Source organism: Pinus tabuliformis, chromosome 7, assembly GCF_031772625.1.
Source record: "Pinus tabuliformis cultivar Carrire ecotype Pingquan chromosome 7, CPIR1, whole genome shotgun sequence".
Taxonomy (NCBI): Eukaryota; Viridiplantae; Streptophyta; class Pinopsida; order Pinales; family Pinaceae; genus Pinus; species Pinus tabuliformis.
Window position 1 is genome coordinate 782,143,558 of NC_142293.1, and position 25,380 is coordinate 782,168,937.

Consider the following 25,380-nt stretch of genomic DNA (forward strand, 5'->3'; position numbering starts at 1 on the left):
TACACTTACATAAAATTCATTAGTTGTAATGAATCAACTATATTATATTACTTGTAACTCCATATTAAAAACCAACCTGATAGGCTTCAAATTATTATAGCACAACACATTTTGTCTACTTGATTTCATGCTCGTGTGCATAACTCGCGTCTTAAATCCCATTTATAGGGAGTTGACAATGCAAATTCACTATGCGGTATCCATTTGTATGCTATCTAACATAATGATACCCTCTAGTTGACAATGTAAACTGGATATTGCATAATAGTACCCTCAAGAACTTGACAATACAAATTGACTACCGAAGCTTCCATTCGTATGCTATTCAGCATATAATCTTTTCTAATTAATCGATACCAACATTAAAAACCTTGGATTCACGTTTGCAACAACTTAACTGTACAAGGTACTCCTTAGATCGTAGAAGTAACCTCTTGAATATTTAACTAAATTGCATTCAAGTAAAAATGTTAGAATTAAGATTAAATTGAAAACAAAACAAAACAAAAAGGCTCTCCACAGATGGAGATTGGCATGCTCATAAAGAGATTCACATGCCTGTAGCCTGGATTAACATCAACTGGATATTTTTTTAAGTTCGTGCATCTTAGAGAATGGATATTTCAGTTTAAAGTTTTCAGCTGTTTTCAGTTCTATATTTAAGTTTTAAAAATTTCAATAATATATTACTCATGGCAAGCCCAACAGTATAAAAAATTAATATATTATCAATGTAACCATGCATCTGGTAACTGGAGAAAAAATAACAGAATTTCCAGGCTTGCACACAAAATTCCAAAAGCATACAAGCCAAAATTTGAAGAGACTAATGTAAAAGGGGGAGGAGAGAGAGAGAACCAACCAAAAAAGACAGCAATGGGTCCTTGCGATCTGGAATTTCAAATGTCATAATTGCGTACTCAATATTGGAGATACAAAATTTATTTCGTATCAATTCTTGTTACCCATGAGCTCACTAAAGTCCTCGTAGACAAACCCGAAATTAGGGTAGACCCACCAAGCATCATTAATCCCCAAGCCCGAATCAATAAATAGTTTACAAATATCACTCATAACAGCTATTATGGAATCACTTTTCCGTGGGACACAACAAAACGGAGCACAGTTGCCAACAACAAAACTTCATGAACAAAATATTGTTTCTAAGCACATGGACAAGTAAAATGCACTTATCAAAAGTGGTCACCTGTGGTAGCTCAGAAATAAGATATCCTCCGACATTCAGTTTTACTATTAATAGGCCTCACCCTTGTTCTCTGATACCCATCTAGAGACTAGAACATCATGACCATGCACTCAAGTAGTCCCATCGTCAAATCCCAAGCCTCAACACTGGATATGCAGTGGAAAGTTGAAGCTCCCAGCCTTGAGTACAGTAGAGAAAGAGGGAATTTCCAGTGACTCCCACCCAGCAACTCTAGAAATTTGCCGACATCTAGATAATGTCATGTTATCAAATAAGTCAAACAAATTCACAGTTCTGCTCTAAAATGGAGTCATATTGTCCACAAATTGAGAGTGTTACTGCAAAACAGATAAACTCAGTGGATATGGCATGCCAATCCAGCCAATGAAAAGGTGAACTGGTCAACCATGCCAGTTCATAAGTAAAATATCCTAAACAAGTTTATACCCTTAACAGGGTTTCTGCCTGTTTATTCAAGAAAGGGCTGCTATACTGTGCAGTGTACAAGTCACCAGAAACAAATCTATAGTGTAGCTGCTCAAAGGAATATTCAATAACAGATAGGATATGTTGTCAGACCATTACAAAAGAAATATACCTTGGAGTTACTGACATAAGGAATAACGGATAGGATATGTTGTCAGACCAATACAAAAGAAATATACCTTGGAGTTCCTGACATAAGAATCTTGAGGCTATATTGGAATTACAGTTAGAATAATCACAACGGGTTAAATGTCCCTTGCATATGTCCATCCACAATATGAAACTGCAAGATAGATGAAATTCTTGAAAGGTCTCTTAGTCCCATTCTCAGGCCTTTAGTTGGCCAGCATTTTTTAGCTCGGACCTCCTATAGGTGTAGACTCTGTCAACGCTTCCCGTGTAAAGTGCTTCTTGGCTGCGTATAGTTGGTCCAAGTTTGTGATTAATAAATCATTTTCCCAATTTAAAAGAAATAACAGTGACAGAATAAGAGATCTTCAACCTTACCCAGTAACTGATTAATCAATAGTGCTGCCTTCGAAGCCAATGACTGCTCTTACTCTACCAAATAGATCACAGCCTGTTCACCAGAGAATCATCAAGGGGCAGAAGAATTTAAAGAGGCCTTGAAAGCCAATGACTGCCCTTATTCTACCAAATTGATTGCATCCTGTTCACCAATGAATCATCAAGGAGAAGGATTTAAAGAGGCCTTGCTTGTTGATACCCTACTGTATCAAGGTTTAAGATTATTCCCCATTGGCCTGTATCAAGGTTTAAGATTATTCCCCATTGGCAAGTACATGGCATGTTTCTAGTTGTTTCAGACCTGTAAAAGTGGGAGGTCCAACAAGCTATAACATCATCCAGCTGCCAATTACTCTCTGACCTCAATCATACAATGGCAATCATATAAAATGTGCTGTAGTGCAAATGTTGGTCTCATTCTAGGTTGCCTGATCTCCGTAGTTCCTGAGCTATATTCCCTGAAAGGTGGAAATATGAAATATCCCAAGCTTGTGAAATGGCATTTTTAAATTTTACCGGACAGACAAACATCTCTCTCTATCTCACAAATATTATTTAATATAATTGTTTTGTGTATCAGACTATTAATATGTATACATATGAAGTCATAACAATATTTATAGAATATAATATTATGTATTTACATACTTATGTGTATGCATATATATAGATGGATATCTATACACAAGTCTATACGATAGTATACAGATAAACATGTAGTTATTTTCCTTTTCTGGGACTTTTGGATGGTGTTCAGTGAGATATACCTGCTAGAAATTAAAAAGGAAAAAAGAACATATAACTGCTTTATAACCTGAGCCATACCATGGCAATGGTATAAAATTGCTGTAATGCAAATGTCTTGGTCTCTTGCTGTATTGCCTGATCTGCATAGTTCGTGAATTATGTTACTGAAAATTGGAAATATCTCAAGCAAATGAAATGAAATGACATTTTTAAATTTTACGTGACAGGAACACCTCTCATATGCACACAAACATTAATAAAATATAAATATTGTGTATCAGACTATTAGGAATTATACATATGAAGTCGTAAGAATATAAAGACATATATAGGCATTATGTATTTATGCACTTCTGTATATGCATAAATACTATAGTACATACATACAGAGATACATACATAGATACATAGACACATACTATAGTACATACATACATAGATGTTTATATCCAAGCCTACGCTATAGTATACAGATAAATGAGTATATACACTTATTTCCTTTTCTGGGAGTTTACATCTGAAAATGTCCCCTGGGATAATTATTATAGTTTCCAAAGTAAATCCGAGCAGACTGCTCACTTGTTTTTAAAACATTTTCAGAGAAGGAAACAACCCACAAGGAGGTAGAGCAGGCCAAAACATCATGATTCTAACAGTAGTTGGCTAAATCTGACTAGCTTGTACATTTGTGGGGAACGGACTGTACCAAGATTCCCCACTGGACAAACTATTTCTTGGCTGTATGCAATTCTTCCAAATTACCAATTAATGAATTCTTTGTCCAAATAAAAACACAATAATAGCATGGTTTGGTTGGCATACAATCATACCCAGAAAAAATGAAGCGATACTGCTCTGGATGCCAATAGTTGCTGTAATCCAGTCGCTGACAAAAAAACCAGGCCCTCCGTATATAGAGAATCATCGAGCAGCATAAGAATATGACAAGTGCAGGCTTTGATACTTGACTACAGAAAAAATATGCTGGGACATATTTCACAGTTTAGACATCAGATTCTGAAAAGAATGGAAAAGCCAATTTAAGATTAGCAAAAGAGTAAATTGCAGGTAAAACTGCTGCTTTTTCATATTAGTTTGTCTATAGAGGAGAGATCCAAACCTCTATCTTCAAAGGTCATGAATTAATACCACCTTCTGACACAAATAACTTAGTCACGATAAACAGTAGCCATTTAACCCGAGTTGTCTACATAGTCCACATAAATGCATTTCTGATGAAAATAAAATAGTAATATACATATATACGACCTTTTTGAATGGATATCCTTCCAATAAAATTGCAGCCCTTGATCAATATCAACATATCTGCATCGTGAGCTATATCAGATGATATTTGGTCTTAAATCACAACCCTTGTAATGAACTAAAAAGGTAAAAAGAATTGACATAAAATTTCCAACTGCCCTTAAGCAAAAAGAAGACCCTAGTCATATAATATTTTGAAGTTTTTATCCCTTGGCCACAATTAGTATTGTGGCCTTGCCAAAGTAACTGTTTAAAAACATGCTATGACAGGATGCATATTATGTTTTTACTTTTACATAGAAATAGAATGTTGAGCCACCACCCTTCCCTCAACCAGACAATGGAGTACAGCTCTTCTGTAGAATACACCACGATAAAGCATTCCCTTCAAAATCCGTAAAAGGGCTCTAAGATCCACCCTGCAAGTCAGTAAAGAACGAATGTAACATGTAAAACTAGACACTTCATCACTCAATGAAAACAATAGAAGCAAAACAAATTCACATACAGTCATCAAAACAATGAAACCACGTAGAGAGATATAAAGTCCAACCTTTGGTCCTTTCACATTCCTTATAATTCCACAACCCCGAATATGGTGGAAGCAGTTGTACATATCTTCCTTAACAATAATTACATAGATATCCGTAACACGGTTGCTCCAGAAACCACTGTTCCAAATAATTACATAACTCATGAAACAAAAACAAAAAGCTCAAATAAGCCTTTTATGAAATAATTCTCTACTTGGGAAACTAAATATATAGAGAGCACCTGGTGGCAACATTGTATAGCCTCTAGAATTTGCCAGTAAGCCTTTTTACAAGGATGTGTTTCCAAGATAATCTGGCACCATAATCCAGAATTAAATTTACTCCCCTTGGTGAGACTACTATTTCTGAAATTTGTTACAATTATCATGGTCAAAGCAGGCAATCAAGAATCAATATTGCTTCCCCGGCCATAGAGTCAGGCTATCATGGAAGCACCAGCATATGTCAAAAACATCAGCCAACAATGGAGAACCCTCTTGAAAATTATTAATTAACTGGCAAAACAAAGGGATGGTTCATGCCAATAATTTGAAAAATGAATGGACAATGTATCTTGATATAGAAAAAATGAATACCAAATCTAGAACACACAAAAGAAATGGAGTTACAACTACAGTTACATAAATTGCTAAAACAACTCTTGTTGAGCTTTCCTTTTACCAGTATCTGAAACCTAAGCAGATGGCTATGTTACACTCAGCTCAATGCAAACAGACAATTCACCCACATATGTTAATCTGAGCCCTAGCACATGGCCAACAGCACTGATTTGGAATTCCTCCAGAGCCCATGTTAGGAGGTCAAAATGATAATATCTTCCTATCATCACTAACTAGGGATGGAACCTGCAGTAAGAATATCTTTAGGATCAAGAGCAATAGTGCCCACTGTTAAGCGGCTTGAGATGTCAGATTTAACTCCATTTGTATCAATGAGCATGGTACCTATAGTCAAAACATTTGGAGAATCACAATTAATTCTTGTATCTATTGGGATGGTACCCACTGTTAAAATGCCTGGGCTGTCATAATTGATTCCTCTTGTATCAATAGCCACAGTGCCCACTGTCAAAACAGTTGGGCTGTTAGAATTAACTCCTTTCTCATTGTCCTTCACATCAACCACCTTGATCTGGGATCTCTCTTCTTTCTTTTCAATAGGAGAAATTGGAATGTTTGCATTAACTCCTTTGTAATCATCTTTTTTTGCACCAACCGCCTTGATCTGACATCTCTCTTCGCCCCTTTCAACAGGAGACACTGAAACAGTATCTTTTATGTCAATTTCTTCTACACGAGACACTGGAGTACCATAATCAGTCACCTTCAAATCACTAGAATTTTCCACTTTTCCATCTGATTGATGTAAATGTTCCTCAGATTTCTTCGAATCAATCTGAGCTCCTACATGTGCTAATGGCTGCAGCTGTTTAGCATGAAGCCTCAATTTTTTGTCTCGCATAGCTTTTTCACGGTCTTCATAATACTCAAAATCATCAAGTATCGATGTTTTTGTTGAGTAGTTTTTGAAAATTTTCAGCATCTCCATACCCTGGATATATTTAATCTGCATATACAGCGAAACTCATCCTTTGATCAGTACATAAACAGTAGTTGCTTTCAAAATGGAAATTGAATATACATTACGGGCAACTAGGAAAATGGATCATTTGTAAGAAAATGGCAATGTCACAGAAGTCAGTGTATGATATTGGATATAAAGTCAAGGACGTTGCGGAAGAATTAATAGGCAATGATATGCAAGAAAGAGTTGACAAATGCCAGACAATCTCGAAGAAAATTAACGACCAAGAAAAATGGGCCTTCAGAAACACATGAACTATAGCAACCTCTAGAACTTTAAATATGAATCCACAATGTGTACCTCTTGTGTATCTCGACTGTTTGTTACAGGCTTATTCTCATTGTTTTCCAAAATGATGTGACGGAGATTAGAATTTGACACATCCTTTATGATATGCCATTTCACTGGGAAGCAACCACTCCATTTGTCCAGTTGCCAGAAATCCATGGTACTTTTGAAATCCACAGGACCAATCATCTCAGCTACACCACAGAACTGGCCGCTTGCATTAACCTGTACAGTATGATTGCATCAGAGACACTGCCCCACATGACCCATACGGAGAAGAATGGAAAACAAAACAATAAATGTTTGTTCAGTCAATTGTGAGCAAAAAATCCTTAGAATAAACTATTATTTGCAGAACTAACAGCAGGAGAGATAATGCACACAACTTACAGAGAAAAACAAGAATACTGGACAGCTTCCTGTATTTCCTACTGCTCTATGCTGTGCATCATGATATGCCCCATCTAATCTCTTATTACCATTGGGAGTGCTTGACCATACTCTGTATTTAATACTCTTGTGGACATCATCCTCACTATAAGATTTTATCACAAAAAATCTGGCATGATCATAACTGGTAGGAAAATCAGCACGATTATACTCATCTATCACACTAGCAGGATAATAACCTTCGTTATTTCCTATCACTTGCTCTGTTCCAGTATTTGCGACTCCAGTTGGAGATATCCACTGGTTCTTTATTCTGTTAATCCGAGGACCCCAGTTCTGTTCACTTGATACATCTGAACTGCTATTACCATTAATTGGGGACCTGCTGACTTGCATACTTTGCTTCAGTTTCTCAATGCCTATGTATCCACGCCCAGTGAAGTTGAAATCTGTAGAATTGGTAACTAGTGGTACAGGCACCTTCATTTGATTATAAGATGAAGATACCTTTCCAGGTGGAATGTGAACTTTCGTTTGAAGTGGACCTTGAGCACTAGCATCTTGCTGCTGGTTCAGTTGTAGACCCTAGATATTAGAGAAAAAATTGTTAACCATAATATATAGAAATAGATAAAGAATACTTGAGATCAAACACCACCAAAAAGCAGAAGACAATCCAAAGAGCTGACTTGATGCACTTTTTTAAATTACTTTCAGACCTGATTCATTGTCCTTGGATTCTCAGGAGTACAGGTTGTAGATCTTTGTGATGCGCTCTGTCCTGAAGACACAGAAGATTGCTGTTGCCCTTCACATGATCGAGCTGAACCTTTTGTGTTTTGATCAAAGTTCGCTGTCCCAAAAGGTAGCATGCCCCTTGAAAAGGGCACATGAGTAGGTATCGTTTTCCCCAAGTGAACTGGTGGTGGGATGGTAGTTGATGCACTTACACTGATGCCATTTGCATTTAGTGTATCAACAACCACAGGCCCTGGTTCTGGAGAACCGGCCGGTAGAACATCCTGACCAGATTGTAAAGATGGGAAATAACCAGGAGATGAAACTGAGTGCTGGTACATGGGAGCAGTATAATATGGTTGGTGACTAAGAAATTGACTGTCCATGCCCAATACAGCTCCTGGAATATATGGATTGTATGGATTGTAGGTTGGTGGTGGGTACCCATAACCAGGTGTATAGTATACCAAAGGTACATTTTCCTGATGAATTCCCTGAAATAGAAAACATAGCATAAGAGTATGTATGAAGCTAAATATCTTTCAGTGATCTTAAATAGGAAAGAATCCTTTACAGCAATGTCACAAATTAATAGCAACATCTGGAAAGACAAGAACCAAAATAATGAGTAAACCGATCCGCAAAACTTACAGCATACTGAAAATCCGGAGAGTCTGCACCAACAAAATGGCCATGCTCATTCCATTCTACACCAGGTGTGGCATAACCTGCTACAAAATGCCAGGTTTCAGAATCAAACATAATTCTTAAAAAAGGCGAAGCATACAAAAGCTACAATATTGTACACAAGCCTACATACAGACCATTAGAATAGTATCCATAGTAGTTATCAACAGGATAGTAAGCACCCTGTTCAACCAAAAGGGCTTGTTCCCCCTCATTGTCCACAGCATTGGTGTCTTCACTAGATGATGGCATGGAACCACTGGTGCAAGAGTTGTTCCGGTCAATTGCAGGCACCTGATACAAAAAAAGATATCATGCATTTGTTGCTTATATAGGGTTCCAATATTCAATAATAATCAGCACACCTCAAACAAGTAATCTGAAATTATTTAAATATAAACAGTAAATTTCATCACAAATACATTTACCAAATATAATACTTCATTCATCAGCAAGAATGCTTCAAGAGATTCCATACCTCACGTGCATCAGTTGGTTTAGGCTTGGTGCTGATATCCATGTTCTGGAACAATTCCTCCACTTCTAATAAAAGTTAAGAATCTCTTTTCCAAATATCCAAAAATAGTGATAATGTAAAGATTATTAAGAAACTGTTCTGTATAGAAAATGATGGATCATGCTGAACAATCATCCCTTGCAATTAAATACAGTTAATTGCAAAAGAAACCAATTGTTACCTTCACAAAGAAAATAGAAAAAACAGTTCTGTAACCCGTGAGCTTAAGATAAACAAGACCAGGCACTTCATATCTCCCCAGAAGATGCATCATTTGGTGAATCTATGTTATTTTGATTATTAAAACCTTTTAGGCAAACTGTATTGTAACTGTATTAGCAATGGCAATTTGGTTGACAGGAAATGCATACAGTACAAACTATACTGTTCAGAGCTTTATCAGGATTGCAACTCTTGAATTCAGTTGCAAGGCATGAACACTACTGAAAACTGACGGTTACAACCAACACAGTGACAATAAAAAGTGACTAAGGAAAATCCACAAATGATTAGCAACCACTTTTAGAAAACCTTAAATGATAACTGATAACCATGTTCCGACCCCCATGAACTGACAACTGCGAAACACGCTCAAAATCACAGACAGCAATTGAGAACCGCATCTAGAAACCAACCACCAATAACCAAAGACAGAAAAATGGACATTAATAAACTTATCTTATCTCATCATATCTTTATTTACTTAACTGTCAAACATCCACCAGCTATCAAAAGGTGGAATGCTGTGTCACACTGCATAGGGGCCTGCCTTAACAACCATGACAATCCTGCTATTTCACGGGACAAAACATATCACACACATGTATGGAATTGAACCCTGGTGCAGGGGATATCACCACCCCCTCTTGACCAGCCTGTCAAGCCCCAGGTGGTATGACAAAGACTGATGTCTATCTAGAAACTCGCAAACAAGTATAGGAAGGAATCCACAACCCACACAGTACACCCAAAATCCTATGAACGGCAAGTGAGAAACCCTCAACTAGTGGGTGACAATTATGACAAATAAGGCAGAACCCACAGCCTGTGAAAATTCCAAAACGGAACCCTACTGCAGCAACTGGAAATTATTCTCCTAATTGTTAATTTAATTTAACAATTTATTTACTGTTTGCTACAGCAAAAACTGAATAAATCACACTGCAACCTACACAAATAAAACTGCTGAAGAATAAACGCTGGAAGAAATGCTAGCACACACACATAAAATTAACACAGTTATTTTTGGACAAATGTCCCCGGAAAAACCCAACTTGGGTAAACCGGTGCAGCAGCTGAGAGTTTTATTATTATGCCACAGTGAAATAATCTGAGTACAACTAGATGCCAAAACTGGAAATCCTACAGAGAAGTACTGACAAAATCTGGAGAGGAATTTTTCTCACCCCACAGGGAATCTCCCGGCACCACTTGCCTTCAGAATTTCAGCTCTTTGAACCTCTGCATCAGTCTCTGCGTAGCTGCCTTGACGTCTACCCTCACACTGGACTATGATGAAGTCGTTTTGCCTTCTGCTGACCAGAAAGACGCTTCTCCGGCACTCCTTCCCGGCCTCTAGAACTGAAAACATCAATCTCTCCCAGCAAATCGACTTTGCCTCTAGAGGCTACTGCGCTGCCCCAGCATCAGCCTCTCTGTGGCTCACTTGCCTCTTTGCAAATGCACTCACGGGATTTGGAAATCTTCCTTCCGCTTCATTGTCTCTGCCCCTCTTTCACTACTTCGATCTCACCAGCTCTTTCTCCAACAACTGATTGCTGCTACTCTAGAAATCAATCAGCTCATGAAATTGAACCTCTCAAGTGTCCTCCCCATCACCACATCGACCTCCTCTTATAATCCTTTGTTGGAGCACCAACGGCCAAGATTAAAACTTAATCGATGGCTAAGATCATCTTGGAGTCAATCCATGTGAGTTTCTAGATGATTCACGCCTTGACTTAATTAACACTGATTAATTAACCATATTCCCTAAGTTTAGACTTATGAAATATTTAAAAATTGGTTAATAATCTAATTAAGTCATTTCTAGGCGGAATTTTCAGAAACGATTTTTGGGTTTTGGAGATCTCATGCATTCTAGCCTCTCCACAAAATTTCAAGGCTAGAACACATCCAAACGCTACAAAAACCAACACAGCCAGCAACCAACAAATGACAGCATCTGAAACCTAAAAACTCATAAACCATGTAGCAAGCACCCACGGGCTACAAGTGTCAGGAACTGACGTGTTCCTAGAGAGATCTCTACAACAATTGATAGTGGCATCATCGAAGGGAGAGTTTTCAAAGTGCAATAAGCAATGGACTTTTTGGACACCCAAAGATCTAGTATATATGGCTCATACTGAGTTGTTCCCTCACAATCTTCTCAACACCATAAAAAGGAATTTCAATCCACAAGCGTTAAAGGGAGGCACAGTGGTAAAAAAGCCCAAGAAGACAGCAAGAGGGGAAAAACCATGTTTTGAATAACTGATAACCAAACACAGACAGAATAAAGACAACAACTATAGATGTATCCAAGCCCCTTTTAAATCCATTTAACAAGCCAACGGAAGAACATACCTACAGTCCATAAAGGTTTAAATGGAGACTACCACAAATTTAACCTAAAAATCAGGGACAATCGACAAGGAACAAAGCATTGATTTCATAGTTGACGCGAAAGGAGACCTTTAGATTAAGGAAAACATGGCACTGGGAGAGTTCGATACCAACCTCGGGGAATATCATATCAAGTCCATTAAGGAAAGGTTGGAAAAAAGTGTTGTCAACTTATACATCCTTTGAAATATGTGGTAGATTGAGAGGCATATAAAGTGGTGCACAAAAAATTGGGAATCTCATGGATAGTGTTGGAAATCGAGAGGTTTTTCATCTTATCATTAGATTTCCATTACATGATAATTACTTGTGAGACAGTTAGCATTTTTATTATTACGTTTTCATTATTCATCAAGCAATTATCATAAAACATGAAGATCACAGAAGACACTAGAACACAAGATATAAGCTCCAAGCCAGAGCAAAACCCCTCCAAGGGGAAAACCCAGAAAAATTCTCTTCTTATAGAATCAGATCAAATGAGATATATAATACTCATAATCACAAAAAACTTCCAACTCTAGATGCCAAGTCAAGCCTTTCTTCTTTCCAGCAAATCCATCAACAAGACAAGTACCAAGGGCAGATCTTCCACAAACCCTAGCTCAAGAGAAACTTCTTTCTTTCAGACTTCGGCCTTCCACTTCTTTTCTGTCCTCTCTATGATATTTCAAACCACGAATAATCAAGTGTGTATGTTCAAATGAGCTCCATCTTCCCTTTATTTATACAATTTAGAGGGGGCAGATCTTCCACAAACCCTAGCTCAAGAGAAACTTCTTTCTTTCAGACTTCGGCCTTCCACTTCTTTTCTGTCATCTCTATGATATTTCAAACCACGAATAATCAAGTGTGTATGTTCAAATGCGCTCCATCTTCCCTTTATTTATACAATTTAGAGGGGGTGTGAATAGACACGTCCATTGGGGCAGAGCCAACTTGTCATGTAGGCCAACTTGGCACCTAGAGGGTTTTTTTACCCGAAATTACACATTTAAAAAAAAAAAGAGTTTTCTTTTACAATGTCCAAATAGGACTTTGACTCAAAAACCTAAAAGCGTGAAGAACATGCTTGTCTAGAAAATAATAATAAATTTTCTTTTTCTTTTCTTTTGTTTTTTACATCAAATACATAATGGTACAAATTATGAAGACCGAAACTAGTTACATTCTCCAACACTCCCTCTTAACTAGGGTGGTATTCATAATTGTACACCCAGTACAAGGATATTCTCAAACTGAAGAGTTCTCATAAGAAGAGTCGGATTGGTAAGCCATCTTTAAGCATCAACATCATGACTAGCATTGACAACATAGTAAGGCTTTAACTTGACAAGTTCTTCTTACATCAAAGCATAATGCTAAGAGGCTTTACGTGAGATACCACACTACCTCTTCAAGGTACAGACCCCATCCGAATGTTCACTAGGTATGGCCTTTTAAGACTATAATTATCTTGGATTCCCAATCCTCAAAGAATATTGGTCCTCTCCGACCACTCTTATCTTGGATACCATCCTCAAAGAGTGTCACTCAAACCGAATACCTCTTATCTTGGATTCTTTATCCTCAAGGAGATCACAAATGCTTATCCAACCCTTCGTTCTCCCTACCATGGCCTTCACTTAGACATACGGTTGTTAGTCTTGGCCTAGTGCATGACACATGATAGAAGATAATACAATGCCCATCACTCCCTCTCAACCAGGGACGACATCCTCATTTCCATTTGATCAAGGAATAGATCCTTGCTCCTATTTAAGGAGACTTCTTACTTCCTAGATGTTAAGGAGCCATCCTTTTCCTTCAATTTTTGTAACAGGATTCAGGCCATCAACCTTTCGTATCACTTTCCTTTAGTTATCATCAATAAAGGCATTATATTGAGCCTTATCAATTTCCTTTTAAACATGAAAGTGATCTTCATGAACATTAGGTTATCCTCTTATATTGCTACATTTCAATCCCAATGTGATAATGATGTAAACACCTTGACTACATAATCCTTTAGGCAAAACCATTCACTCAATCCATATGTTCTTTGAATTGAGTTCAACACCAATAGCTGAACTTCCCTTAACTATCATTATGTATTTTTGTAACATCCTTCCAGGTAGCAAAACAATATGTCAACCAGATAACCAATATCAAAAATTAATATTAGACTTACCTTATCATGATGGCCCCTTTTATCAAAGTATTTGCTTACTTGAATCCTTTGAGATCAACATCCTTTCGCATGATCCATCTCCATATTGTATAAGAATCTTTCTCCATGCATTCATTTTAATCAAGGTGCCCATGGATCGAACTTGATTACCAAGCTATAATATCTTTTTTCTTGGAGTTGTCATTGTCAACTCTCTTTCTTTCTTCAGGAGACCATATCTGATGTCGATCAAACGAGCTCTCCTTCCAGCCTATTTATGTGCTTTTGCATTATAACCTACCAGGGATACAAGTCATATCTCAAGTAGATCATCAATATCAGAGTTGTCAAATTATAGCAACTTCTTGGACAAGGGGTCAAATCTTGCTATATGCTCCCTCTGAAAATCAACATTTCTTTGCACGCTTAATCTTCATATTGCAACAAGATTTTGCTTCATTGAATTCGTCAACTAGAAGCTTCAAAATTATGTTCATCAAGGTCCTTACAGGTCCCTCCTTCCATCATGCTCATCATTTTCAAGGAGTCATCAACAAGCACAAGTATTGCTTTGCTTTGTTGTTTCATCCTTCTTATTTTGCTTCCATAGATTTGACAGTCTTCATTATGTCCCTGCAATTTTCAACACCAAATACAACCAAGCAAAATATACAAGACAAAAGCATGATGTCAATTTTGTCACTCTAGGGTTTTCATGATCTCTCAAAAGGGGTACTTCTAGAATTCTGGTTATAGACCCTATATTTCTTGATCTAACCCTTATTAGGGTTTTAGCCAAAACATCAACCCTAGGATTTCAAGTTCTAGGGTTTACCCGAATAAACCCTTGCTAGGGTTTTACCATATACCCTAGATTATTCTTTCAAAATTTTAAATCAGCAAACCCTAGATGTTATTTCCAAACAGCTAGGGTTTCTTTAGAGGGATCAATCAATTAGGGTTTTGCTCCTATGGTTAGATCAATCTAGGGTTCAAAAACCCTAGAACCCTAGACATCAAGAGTCCTCAAGACTTCTCAATTCCCACAAACCCTCGATATTCAAGATCAAATGCTTACCTGCAAAACCCTAAAGACTTTACAAACACTTTCTAATGCTCATATAACAAGAAAGAACATTGCACATACCTTTGTGCTAATTCCATACCTTCTTCTTTGCAAGGGTTTGGTCTTTCTTCACGTGTCACCACTTCTTTAACAAGTGCTTACGTTTAATGCAGGTGCCTCAACTTTTCCTACATTACGCTGCTAGCTACGTCTTATCAATTTAACACTGCTTTTAATTGCAAGGATAAATCAATCCATTCAGCCTTCTGTCCATTGATTATTGTCAAGTCAAGCATTGTCTTCTCATATTCGATATCCATGCTCCGTCATTATCAACAATAGATCTTGTTATTAGTTGTCATAACAATCTTTGTTATACGTGACTTGCCAAATGATAGTCACAATCCATATAGGAACATACGTGATGCCCCTCACATATAATTTGAGCCTCAGAGTTTTCAAACTAACGTAATATATTCAATTTGTATTCAAACAAGCCATAAACCATTTAATCAAATGCGCGGAACAATCCATGATTCATGGATATTCTGTCATCCATTAATATATTGATCCGTAGAGGAGTTTATATGAACTATTCGAATGCATGCTAGAGGAGTTTATATGAACTATTCGAATGCATGCTAGACAATGTGAGTTGATATTTCAAAAAGCGATGCCACAAAGATTATGTTGCTAAGTCACTATCGAATCAAGTGAACCATAGTAATGCCATTTCAATTTGCATTGTTATCCCAGTGATGCCCTAAGTCGATTAACATCATCTTTTTCAGTTGTTGTCAATTCTCATGCCAAGCCACATCCATTACAGAAAACAGCCTCATAACGATGCCACAAAGAATCATGTCATAAAGCCACTATACATAAAGCGATGACATTGATGAAGAGCATTGTCACAGAGAATCAAAGCCCCAGAACAAATCAGGATCATTGCAAAGTATTTGAACCATGCATTTCAGATGCAAGTCATTATTGTGAATCCATAAAACAATCCCAGGACTTAAGTATCTAACCAAGGACTTTATCGAATGTGAGCCTGGAATGTGATAAACATCCTATGATTCTTCCAAAGAGATTGCCACAGGAATGTGATATTGTCACATCGTGTTTATAGCTCGTATCAAATTAACCAGAGAGTAAATGTGATCTTAAACTATTGCGAGCCATAATAGTTAATAATCTCCAGAATATATTTATATCACGGTAAACCAGCAGAGCTGTGGGGGCGGATTCATCATATTCAAATCCGAGCAACATTACTACAGAATTAAAGCAGGCCTGGGAATGGGAACAAACAATTTTGCAGAGCTCATTACCCTCCGTCATTTACTTCATTTTGCTTTGAGTCATCATATCTCTTGCATTAACATATTCGGGGATTCAAAAATCATCATAAATTGGTTCAACAACATATCTATTTGTCACATTCACACACTCAGCATCATATTGAATGAAGTTCTAGTACTCAAAGCAGCTTTTGACAACATCACATGTTCTCACATCTACAGGGAACATAACGAGAGTGCTGACAAACTATCCAAGGAGGCCTCGTTGATGGACAGAGGAGTATGGGAGATCACAGAGGTTCAAGGCCATCAGGAGTACAAATACTACCATCGTCCATATAATGATCCGAGATATCAGCATGCACCTGAGCAATAAACAATCTGAAAATTTTTGTACATGTCAGAAACAGTATTTTGTAAATATTAAACATGTTTTTGAACAGCTAAGAAAAGCCGAAAGACATATTTTGTAAACAGGTATTTTATAGAATATTGGAGGATGACCCTGCGAGGTACATCTGATCTGATATATAGGAACAGAATCTTTTTTGTAACTAACAGGCACACTGAGTATAGTGACCTCAGGCATATGCGCATAGCATCTTCAATATGTAATTTTCTACTTAATGAAAGTTACGGATTTTTCCAGTGGAAAAAAAATATTTATATCACGGTGTATCGAACCACTATTTCGAGCTACGAAGCCATCTAAGTTATAATGATACCAATCAAAACATCATGTAGCAAGTCTCACGAAGAAATTAATTCACGCCAGCTGTACTGTAATGTGAATCTCCACAGAAAAGTGAATCTGAATCATTATTGTAATGTAATCCTTTACAATCCACCAGAAATAACGCGAGAATGATCACAAAAAAAATTACAAGCCCAGAACTGTAATGCAAACCATCTCAGAGGAATTCGATTTACAATAGTAATAACTGCAAGCAGGACGATTTCATTGTCCTGTGTATTTTACACGAATTACAGGTGCAGGCCAATAATACAAATCATAAATTTTATGAATCGAGCCCAGAGTGTGTATTACGTATCTGTGTGCCATAATAGATTCTTTGTCAACAGAGAATGCAGATCTATCCATAAATTCTCAACTGTAGTGACCTTCAAACCTCCTTAAGTAAACCTTTTCTCTGATACCATGTTGGAAATCAGGAGGTTTTAATCTTATCATTAGATTTCCATTACATGATAATTACTTGTGAGACAGTTAGCATTTTTATTATTACATTTTCATTCTTCATCAAGTAATTATCATAAAACAAGAAGATCACAGAAGACAATAAAACACAAGATATAGGCTCCGAGTGAGGGGAAAACCCAGAAAATTCTCTTCTTATAAAATCAGATCAAATGAGATATCCAAGACTCATAATCACAGAAAACTCCCACCTCTAGATGCCAGTCCAGCCTTTTTTTCCAACAGATCCATCAGCAAGAAATCAGCAACAAGAGAAGTAACAAGGCAGATCTTCCACAAACCCTAGCTCAAGAGAAACTTCTTTCTTTCAGACTTCGGCCATCCACTCCTACTTTGTCCTCTCTGTGATATTTCAGACCACAAATCATCAAGTATGTATGTTCAAATGAGCTCCATCTCCCCTCTATTTATAAAGTTTAGAGGGGGTGTGAATAGGCACGTCCATTGGGGCAGAGCCGACTTGTCATGTAGGCCGACTTGGCACCTAGAGGGTTTTCTGACCCAAAAAATTACACATTTAAACAAAACATAAACAAATAAACAAAATCTTTTTCTTTTACAATATGTCCAAATAGGACTTTGACTCAATAACCTAGAAGCATGAAGAACATGCTTGTCTAGAAAATAATAATAATTTTACTTTTTCTTTTCTTTTGCTTTTTATATCAAATAGATAATGGTACAATTTGTGAAGACCGAAACTAGTTACATTCTCCAACAGATGGCATGTGGAATCCTACTGGGGACTTGAAAATGGCTATTTTTGGGTAATTTTGGGATTTGAAGGCATTATTCAATGCATGATATTAAATAGGACCTTGATATATGTAAGGGCCAAGCTATGTGCAATCTTGGAGTGATAATATCTTGCCGAATTATGTACCTCACTTAGGATTGAATTTCCACAAATTATGGATTAATATCTGTGAATAACAAAATTCAAGACTATGAAACCTTTCAGTCAATTGTTGGTGGAGAATAAAGACAGGCAAGATCAATGAGGCCAAATATTGGCACATCTGTTGAAGCTGACCTCACAAGAAATCTATCCCTGAAATTTGTTTGGAATTGATAAAGTCATGTTCTTATTCAGAAGATAATCAGTCTTGGTTTACCTCATGCCTACTTCGCTTGCTTTTTTCCTCGTCATTTAATCCAGGATTACCGTTTTATGGAAGCTAGGAAAGCAGATGAGACTCAAGGTCTACCCAGAAAAACAATGGGGCCAAGAGGCAAGTTCAGAACCAAATAGACACAAACATAGCATGTGACTGGCCTACAATAGGGAAGAAGGAAGTATTTTTCTGGATACTAAAAAATTATAGATGGATGATATATAATTCTCGAAAGAGCAACTGTTCCCAAAAGGTTCTAAGTTGGAACCAAATTTCAGGGATTCTTGTAGTTCTGAAGGATCCATTGACAAGAGAACATGAATGGACCATAGTTACCAAGTCCAAATTCGAATTCAATACTATACTATTCTTCAAAAAGAAAAAATCAAGTGCACATTTTTCAATTCGAAAAAAATCACCACTATTTACCAAGTAGTTGTGGTTTTTTTGTGTTTCTTGGCATAGAACAAGAGCTTTGGAATAAAGGGCAGCAGCTAAAAACAGGAAATGTTTTGAAAAAATTTATGGTAACTCTTTACTCAGTTCTATAGATCATGAATGCAAGTTCCCTACAAATGTAATTCTATTATACAATGAACAACACCTCATACTGAAATGCCCCACCAAAAGCATACAAAGTGCACAGCACTCAGAAGATCAATGTATTTCTTATCAGAAAAAGTAAAAATACATTCTTTCAAATATCTTTGAACTTTGATAAACACATAAGAATAAACTCAATATCAGTAATGCAAAATAATGACAGAAACATCACTTCTCATTACTCAACTAAACAATCATGGATACACTAAATCGTGGCAACTTTCTTAATGGCATCCACAATCTTGAGCTGCTCTATATTTGCTGAGCCACCTATGGTAGAGATAACAACACAAATGCCCTTCATTGTATTCACCAAGGAATTGGACGAACTGAGCAAACCAAATTAAATCATATAATTTGCCAGCCAAACCAAACTTCCTATTTTTGTATTAATTGACCTAAGACAGCCAATTTTGGCAACTATGGAATGGACTAATTAGGATCTAGAATATATAAAAAATGGAACTAAAAACTTTGAAATTAACAGATTTTATTCCACAAATACCCAATTGACCAATAAAATCATTGTAATGAAGTTTCTATCTGGTAGAGAGAAACCAGAAGTTGCTTAGTTTGCCTAAAATTTTCTAGACACCCCCCTTTGGGATGAATAGCCACTTGAATCCAGGATCGATGCCTGTGGATACAGGGAAGATAGGCGTTCAAGATACTCCTTTTGAGTCTAGACCTTGGACTATTAACTTCAAGTACTTACGCAAATGACGTAAACCTTTTGGCCTCCACCACAACGGGCTTGCAGATGCAACAAGATGACTTATCCATATTTTGTGCTCTTCGACAGTTGAAGGTTAACCTAGGTAAAACCTACGTGATGATCTTCAATGGCTCGAAGAATGTCCTTAGAGATTTCCATTTTTTCTTCCAGGGAGAAGAGGTTGAGATCACCACATCTTATACATAATTGGGGGGTAGTTTTCAAGGCCTCATTTTAAGTTGAGTAAGGCACCCAATCCTAGATCAATAAGGTGTACAAGTACCTTTGCTCTCTCAAGCAACAGTGTTTCTAGAACCATTTCCAAAATATATCGACCAAAATTGGATCTCTTGGACTCTATCATTCAACCCAAAATTCTTTATGGTCAAGAGGTGCAACAGTATTTCCAAAACCACATACAAAACATACCGACCAAATTGGATCCCGTGCGCTCTATCATTCCACACAAAGTTCTTTATGGTCAAGAGGTAAAGGGACCTAGTCTACTTGAGTCAAACAAGGCCAAGACAAAGGGTGTAAAAACCCTCATGTTCTGCCATATCCTTGGAAGTAAGAGGACAATCCATGCACCTTTATCTAGGTAGATTTTGCAACCCATCCATTCTGACCTGAGACCATTTTCAAACTAGTCTCACTTTTGCACCACATCTGAGGGCTTGTTGACTTGACAAAGCATAGGAACCATTATCCATATCTTGCTTATTGCTCCTACGAGCCATCACCTGAAACAATCCTATGACGAGGATTTGTAATTGTCAATTTTTTGAGGTCTCATGACTTTTGCATATCGTTGGCATCTCAATAGACTACCTCCCTGCCAAAAAGCATGAGATGAACATGATTATCTAAGATGACATTACAGGCAATATGTCTAGGTCACTTGGCTCAACCCACTAAGGAAATTGAGGTCCAAGATGGCATTCTATGCAAAGCACTTCTTAGTCCTGACCCCTAGGAGACAATCTAAGCATTCAACACTAGTGCATGCACTTGGTATCCCCTTAAGACAATTTCAAGTGGGTTCACACAGCTTCGGGTAAACGTTGAGCATTAGCTTCATGAGAGCATAGAATTTGCCAACTATGTCATATGCATGAGACTACGGCAAAGGAGCACTTTGTTTTCCATTGTCCCCTCTACAACAAGATATGAGGACAATTATACTACCTCTTCAAGGAGTCAAGACTCAAAACTCTCTCTCCATCTTTTTTTGAAACCTAAACCAACAATGTCTAGCCTTGTTCACAAGGGAGGCATTGCAACTATGATCTTCTAAGCTTATGCCACCCACCCCCACTAGACCAAACACCATTCGAACAATTACATACTTTTTTTGATGTACCAACAAACAAGAGCACCACAAGTTCAATAGTAAGCAACACCATTCCAGCAAGGTTCAAACCCGTAGACTATTGTAAAGTAGTTGACTCATATCTGAGCATAGGCTCACCCTTCCAACAAGCAATCCTTTACTACTAAAATAGCAACAAGTTGCTCCCTTGAGACAACAAGACACACCACAAATCAATGCCTTTAAATAACCCTCTATCACAAATTTCTTCCCCTCAACCTTAATGGTAGGAGATACACATATAGAGGTGGGTGGCCAACAAAGTAGTCTCCTCTTCCTAGTCATCCCTCCAAGGTGTTTTGATTTGATTTATAGCCCTCAACAATTCACATATCACTATAGTTTCTCTAGCAATATTATGTTCCCTAGCTATTATATTTTAGATCTTAGATTAGATCTTTGTATCTTTTATATAGGCCAAACACTTTGTACTTTGATAGTGTAATGTCATTATCACACCTAGTATTGAAATTTGGGTAGCTCGAAAGGTATTTCCGTGAGAAGATAACCCACAAAAAGGGAGCTTGTGGGCAAGATACCCAAGGTTTGGGGTTTTGACCCAAAGGAGTGGGCTTGGAACCCAAGAGAATGAATTTTATATTCTAAATGATTAATGTTGAGTTAGCAACACCCTTAAAGGACAAATGGGTTCCCTAAGTGCCCTATGGACAAGTGTAAATATAGGCCATAGGAGAGGCCAAGACACAAGTGAGAAGGACATCACTTGGTGGTGAGAAGGCTAGAAGGACTTAGCCTAGACAGCCCTAGAAGAGCCACAAAAAGGAAGAAGAAGGCCTAGCAATTCTATGAGCAGGAGCCAAGTTTCTTCTGTAGAGGAGGGTCGAACTCTGTTTGTTGAAGAGAGGTCAAGTAAAGGTTTTTTGAGCCGAGTTCTATGTGAGGATGGGAGAGATATGTTAATTTGTGGAGCAAGGTCGACGGCCACAAGCGTGTAGCAGCAAATTGACAGGGTCGAAGTTTGTGGAAAAGGAGGTCGAGGGCAAATCGGAAGAGACTGAGGCCTGCTATGAAGGTTGCAAACTAGGAAGAGTGAGTTGAAGTCTCGACAAAACTGGCAGAGGTTGGCTGAGTAGGAAAAAGGGGTGCTAAAGAGGGTTGGCAGAGGTTGGTTTAAAGGCTGAGGTGCTAAGGAGGCCTACCAAAGGACTAGTAAGGCTGACAACAAGATCAGCAAGTGGATCAGTGGGCTAAAGGTGCAGTCTACTGGTGGACAACAAGGCTACAAGCAAGTGGATCAGAGGTCTAAAGAAGCAGACCTTGTGGACAGCAAGGGATCGTGGGCTAAAAGAGCATATGCTCAGGTAAGTGGTTTGTTGGTTGACAATTTATGGTGGGCTAGTTTAGCCCTGATAGTTGTTACAATCTGTGATCGGATAGTTGTAGGGTTTGGTGGCAAAGGACAGCTAGTGTTTGAGGATAGATGAAAGCCCAATGGACAAGGCCTCAGCCCTAGTTGTATCAGTAAAAGGACAAACTTGTATTATATCATTGTATCAAGGTTTGTAAAGGGGCATGATCCCTGGTACGTGAGCCCTATGGTTTTCTTATTGATGGACTAATAAGGAATGTGTTTTGGGCCATAAACATTGTGTATTGTTGTTGATCTCATTGATGTTATATTGCACTGTGCAAAGTTGTTTTTGGTTGGGCATCTTCAATGTGTTTATGTTCCTAGCTAAGGCATAGACCAGACCTAGGGTGTGTGAAAATTCCAACAAGGACTCAGAGCTACTTTGAAGGGCAGCTAGATCAAAGTATGCACAAGTGTCAGCTCTAAGATGGAGTTGTGAAGTTGTTGCAGGAAGCAACAGTGTTGCCAACTCGCAGTTGGTTAAGCATGGAGCAGAAGGTACATCTGAAAACATGGAGACGTGGTCTTGACTAGTTTGGTGACGAGTTCTGGTGGGGATTGGTGGAGCACTCGATGCACAATAGTATGTTGTGTGGCAAGTTGTTGATAATGGACTTTCATTGACTTGTCAAAGTATGTTGATACTGTTCAGGTGCCTTGGCAAGGAGTGCTTTGGCATGGACGAAGTAGCTCTATGTGGATGGCAAGTTGATCATGAGATAGTATCTCCATTGGGTTGCAGAGTTGCACATCCAGCAATGGAACCAGTGCACATGAGGCATTTGACCCGAGAGGATGAGGACGCTTGCATAGTTGAGTTGCGGTGGTTAGAGTGGACTAGGCCCAGTGTTAAACCGCAATTCAGGACTAGCCTTGAAAGGACACAAGCTTATTAGCAACACTTTCCAAAAGGGAAAGCAGAGTGAGCCAAGAGGAGTTTGTATAGGCTCATACGGAGTCAGGTTTCAGAGGGAGACTACTAGGGAGAGTCGCCTAGTGGAGGTCTAACCTTCAAGGTTCAAGCGAGAGAGTGGAATCTTCCACGACAAGTAGGAAAGTCACAGACCATGCGAGGACAATCATGGTGTTGCAAAGAAAGTCATAGCCTATGCGAGGACAGTTGTGATGCACGCAAGGAAAGTCACGGTAAATGCAAGGACAATCATGCACCATGCAAGGCAAGTCATGATCATGAAAAGAGAAGACATGGGACATGCAAGGATGGTCATGGCCATGCAAGGAAAAGTCATAGAGCTGGAGATTTCAAGGAGTGTTGTATGTTCAAAGATCCAAGTGGTCCAGAAGGATGTGGTTGCAGATCAAATTCAGAGGCAAAGCCACTCCGATGTAGTAGTGCAAATACCTTCCTCACTAAGAGGGAGTGTTGAAATTTGGGTAGCTCGGAAGGTGTTTTCGAGAGAAGGAATCCCACAAAAAGGGAGCTTGTGGGCAAGATACCCAAGGTTTTGGGGTTTTTACACAAAGGAGTGGGCTTAGAACCCAAGATAATGAATTTTATATTCTAATTAATGATTAAGGTTGAGTTGGCAACACCCTTAAAGGACCAAGGGGTTCCCTAAGTGACCTAGGGACAAGTATATATTTAGGCCAAAGGAGAAGCCAAGACACAAGTGAGAAGGACTTCACTTGGTGGTGAGAAGGCTAGAAGGACTTAGCCTAGGCAACCCTAGAAGAGTCACAGCAAGGAAGAAGAAAGCCAAGTACTTCTATGAGCAAGATATGAGTTTCTTCCATGGAGGAGGACTAAACCATGTCTGTTGAAGAAAGGTTAAGGTTTTGTGAGTCGAGTTTTGTGTAAGGAGGCTGGGAGAGATCTACTGATCTGTGAAGCAGAGACGAGGGTCGAGAGCCACAGGACCTGGGGGCATAGGGCGAAGGGCCTGTAGCAGCAAACTAACAAGGTCGAAGTCAGTGGAAAAGAAGTTCAAGGATAGATTAAGGGAGACCGAACCCTGTTATGAAGGGTACAAGCCAAGAAGAGTGAACCGATGTCTGGACAGAGCTGGCGACCAGGAAGAGTGAACCGATGTCTGGACAGAGCTGGCAGAGGTTGGTTGTGCAAGAAAAGGGATGTTAAAGAGGGTTGGCAGAGGTTGGTTTGAAGGTTGAGGTGCTAAGGAAGCCTACCAAAGGACTGGTAAGGCGAACAACAAGATCAACAAGTGGATCAGTGGGCTAAAGGAGCAGTCTATTAGTGGACAGCAAGGCTACAAGCACATGGATCAGAGGCTTGTGGACAACAAGGGACCGTGGGCTACAGGAACATGCCCAGTTAAGTAGTTTGCTAGTTGATGATATATGGTGGGCTAGTTAAGCCCTACTAGTTGTTACAATTGTCTGATCAGATAGTTGTAGGTTTTGGCGGCAAAGGAGAGCCAATGTTTGAGGGCATATGAGAGCCTCATGGATTAGGCCTTAGCCCTAGTTATATCAGCCAAAGGGCAAACTTGTATTATAGCGTTGTATCAGGGTTTGTAAAGGGCCAATATCCCTAGTACAAGAGCCCTATGGCTTTCTTATTGATGGACTAATAAGGAATGTGTTTTGGGCCATAAATACCATGTAATGGTGTTGATCTCATTTTTGTTATATTCTGTTGTGCAAAGTTGTTTTTGGTTGGACATCTTCAGTGTGTCTATGTTCCTATCTAGGTCATAGACCAAAAACCTAGTAGTGCAGTTGACCTATTTATGGTCATCTATAGGACGTTAAATAAATCATCTTATTATCTCACTTATCTTATCTCTCATGGATCTAATGTAGGAACAATGTAGTGTTTAATATTTCCATTGAAATAGCTAATGCATTAGTGGGGAACAAATAC

At 38.4% G+C, this 25,380-nt stretch overlaps 2 protein-coding genes across 16 annotated transcripts in view; both read right to left on the minus strand.

Annotated features, from left to right (window-relative positions):
* Window positions 1-1,816: 1,816 nt before the first annotated feature.
* On the minus strand, window positions 1,817-5,298 carry LOC149249910 (uncharacterized). Of its 13 annotated transcripts, none has more exons than XR_016266803.1 (6): window positions 4,788-5,298; window positions 4,525-4,653; window positions 4,238-4,294; window positions 3,799-3,985; window positions 3,047-3,108; window positions 1,817-2,679 (listed from the first exon to the last, which is right to left on the minus strand). XR_016266803.1 is itself a non-coding variant. In XM_089458835.1 (6 exons), exons 4-6 carry the CDS (start codon window positions 3,901-3,903, stop codon window positions 2,571-2,573), a joined length of 282 nt encoding a protein of 93 aa, XP_089314961.1. In that variant the 5' UTR covers window positions 3,904-3,952; window positions 4,238-4,294; window positions 4,525-4,653; window positions 4,788-5,298; the 3' UTR covers window positions 1,817-2,570. The 13 variants fall into 13 exon arrangements, 10 of the variants coding, with proteins under 10 accessions (XP_089314961.1, XP_089314954.1, XP_089314955.1 ...); XM_089458835.1 differs by having other exon boundaries at window positions 3,036-3,103; window positions 3,799-3,952; XR_016266802.1 differs by having other exon boundaries at window positions 3,799-4,294.
* A 32-nt stretch (window positions 5,299-5,330) lies between these two features.
* Window positions 5,331-25,380, minus strand: part of LOC149249911 (YTH domain-containing protein ECT2-like) — a 41,404-nt gene continuing 21,354 nt past the window's right edge. The window contains exons 3-9 of one of the 3 annotated variants that reach the window (XM_089458839.1): window positions 8,954-9,015; window positions 8,613-8,769; window positions 8,440-8,519; window positions 7,770-8,282; window positions 7,051-7,635; window positions 6,673-6,885; window positions 5,331-6,354 (exon numbers count right to left, since the gene is read on the minus strand). In XM_089458839.1, the coding sequence (XP_089314965.1) occupies window positions 5,617-6,354; window positions 6,673-6,885; window positions 7,051-7,635; window positions 7,770-8,282; window positions 8,440-8,519; window positions 8,613-8,769; window positions 8,954-9,015 (2,348 nt within the window). In that variant the 3' untranslated portion in view covers window positions 5,331-5,616. Of the gene's footprint in view, window positions 6,355-6,672; window positions 6,886-7,050; window positions 7,636-7,769; window positions 8,283-8,439; window positions 8,520-8,612; window positions 8,770-8,953; window positions 9,019-25,380 lie in introns of all 3 variants that reach the window. The other 2 variants (XM_089458837.1, XM_089458838.1) reach the window with 2 other exon arrangements.

What these genes read in the sequence shown, in the direction of transcription:
- LOC149249910 (XM_089458827.1), bottom strand. Translation starts at nt 4,292, where the DNA reads ATGTTGATATTGATCAAGGGCTGCAATTTTATTGGAAGGATATCCATT. An exon ending in TATCGCTTCATTTTTTCTGG is followed by an intron (nt 3,109 to 3,798) that starts GTATGATTGTAT and finishes CGAACTATGCAG; the next exon opens with ATCAGGCAATACAGCAAGAG. An exon ending in TCCTTTTTAATTTCTAGCAG is followed by an intron (nt 2,680 to 2,988) that starts GTATATCTCACT and finishes TCCACCTTTCAG; the next exon opens with GGAATATAGCTCAGGAACTA.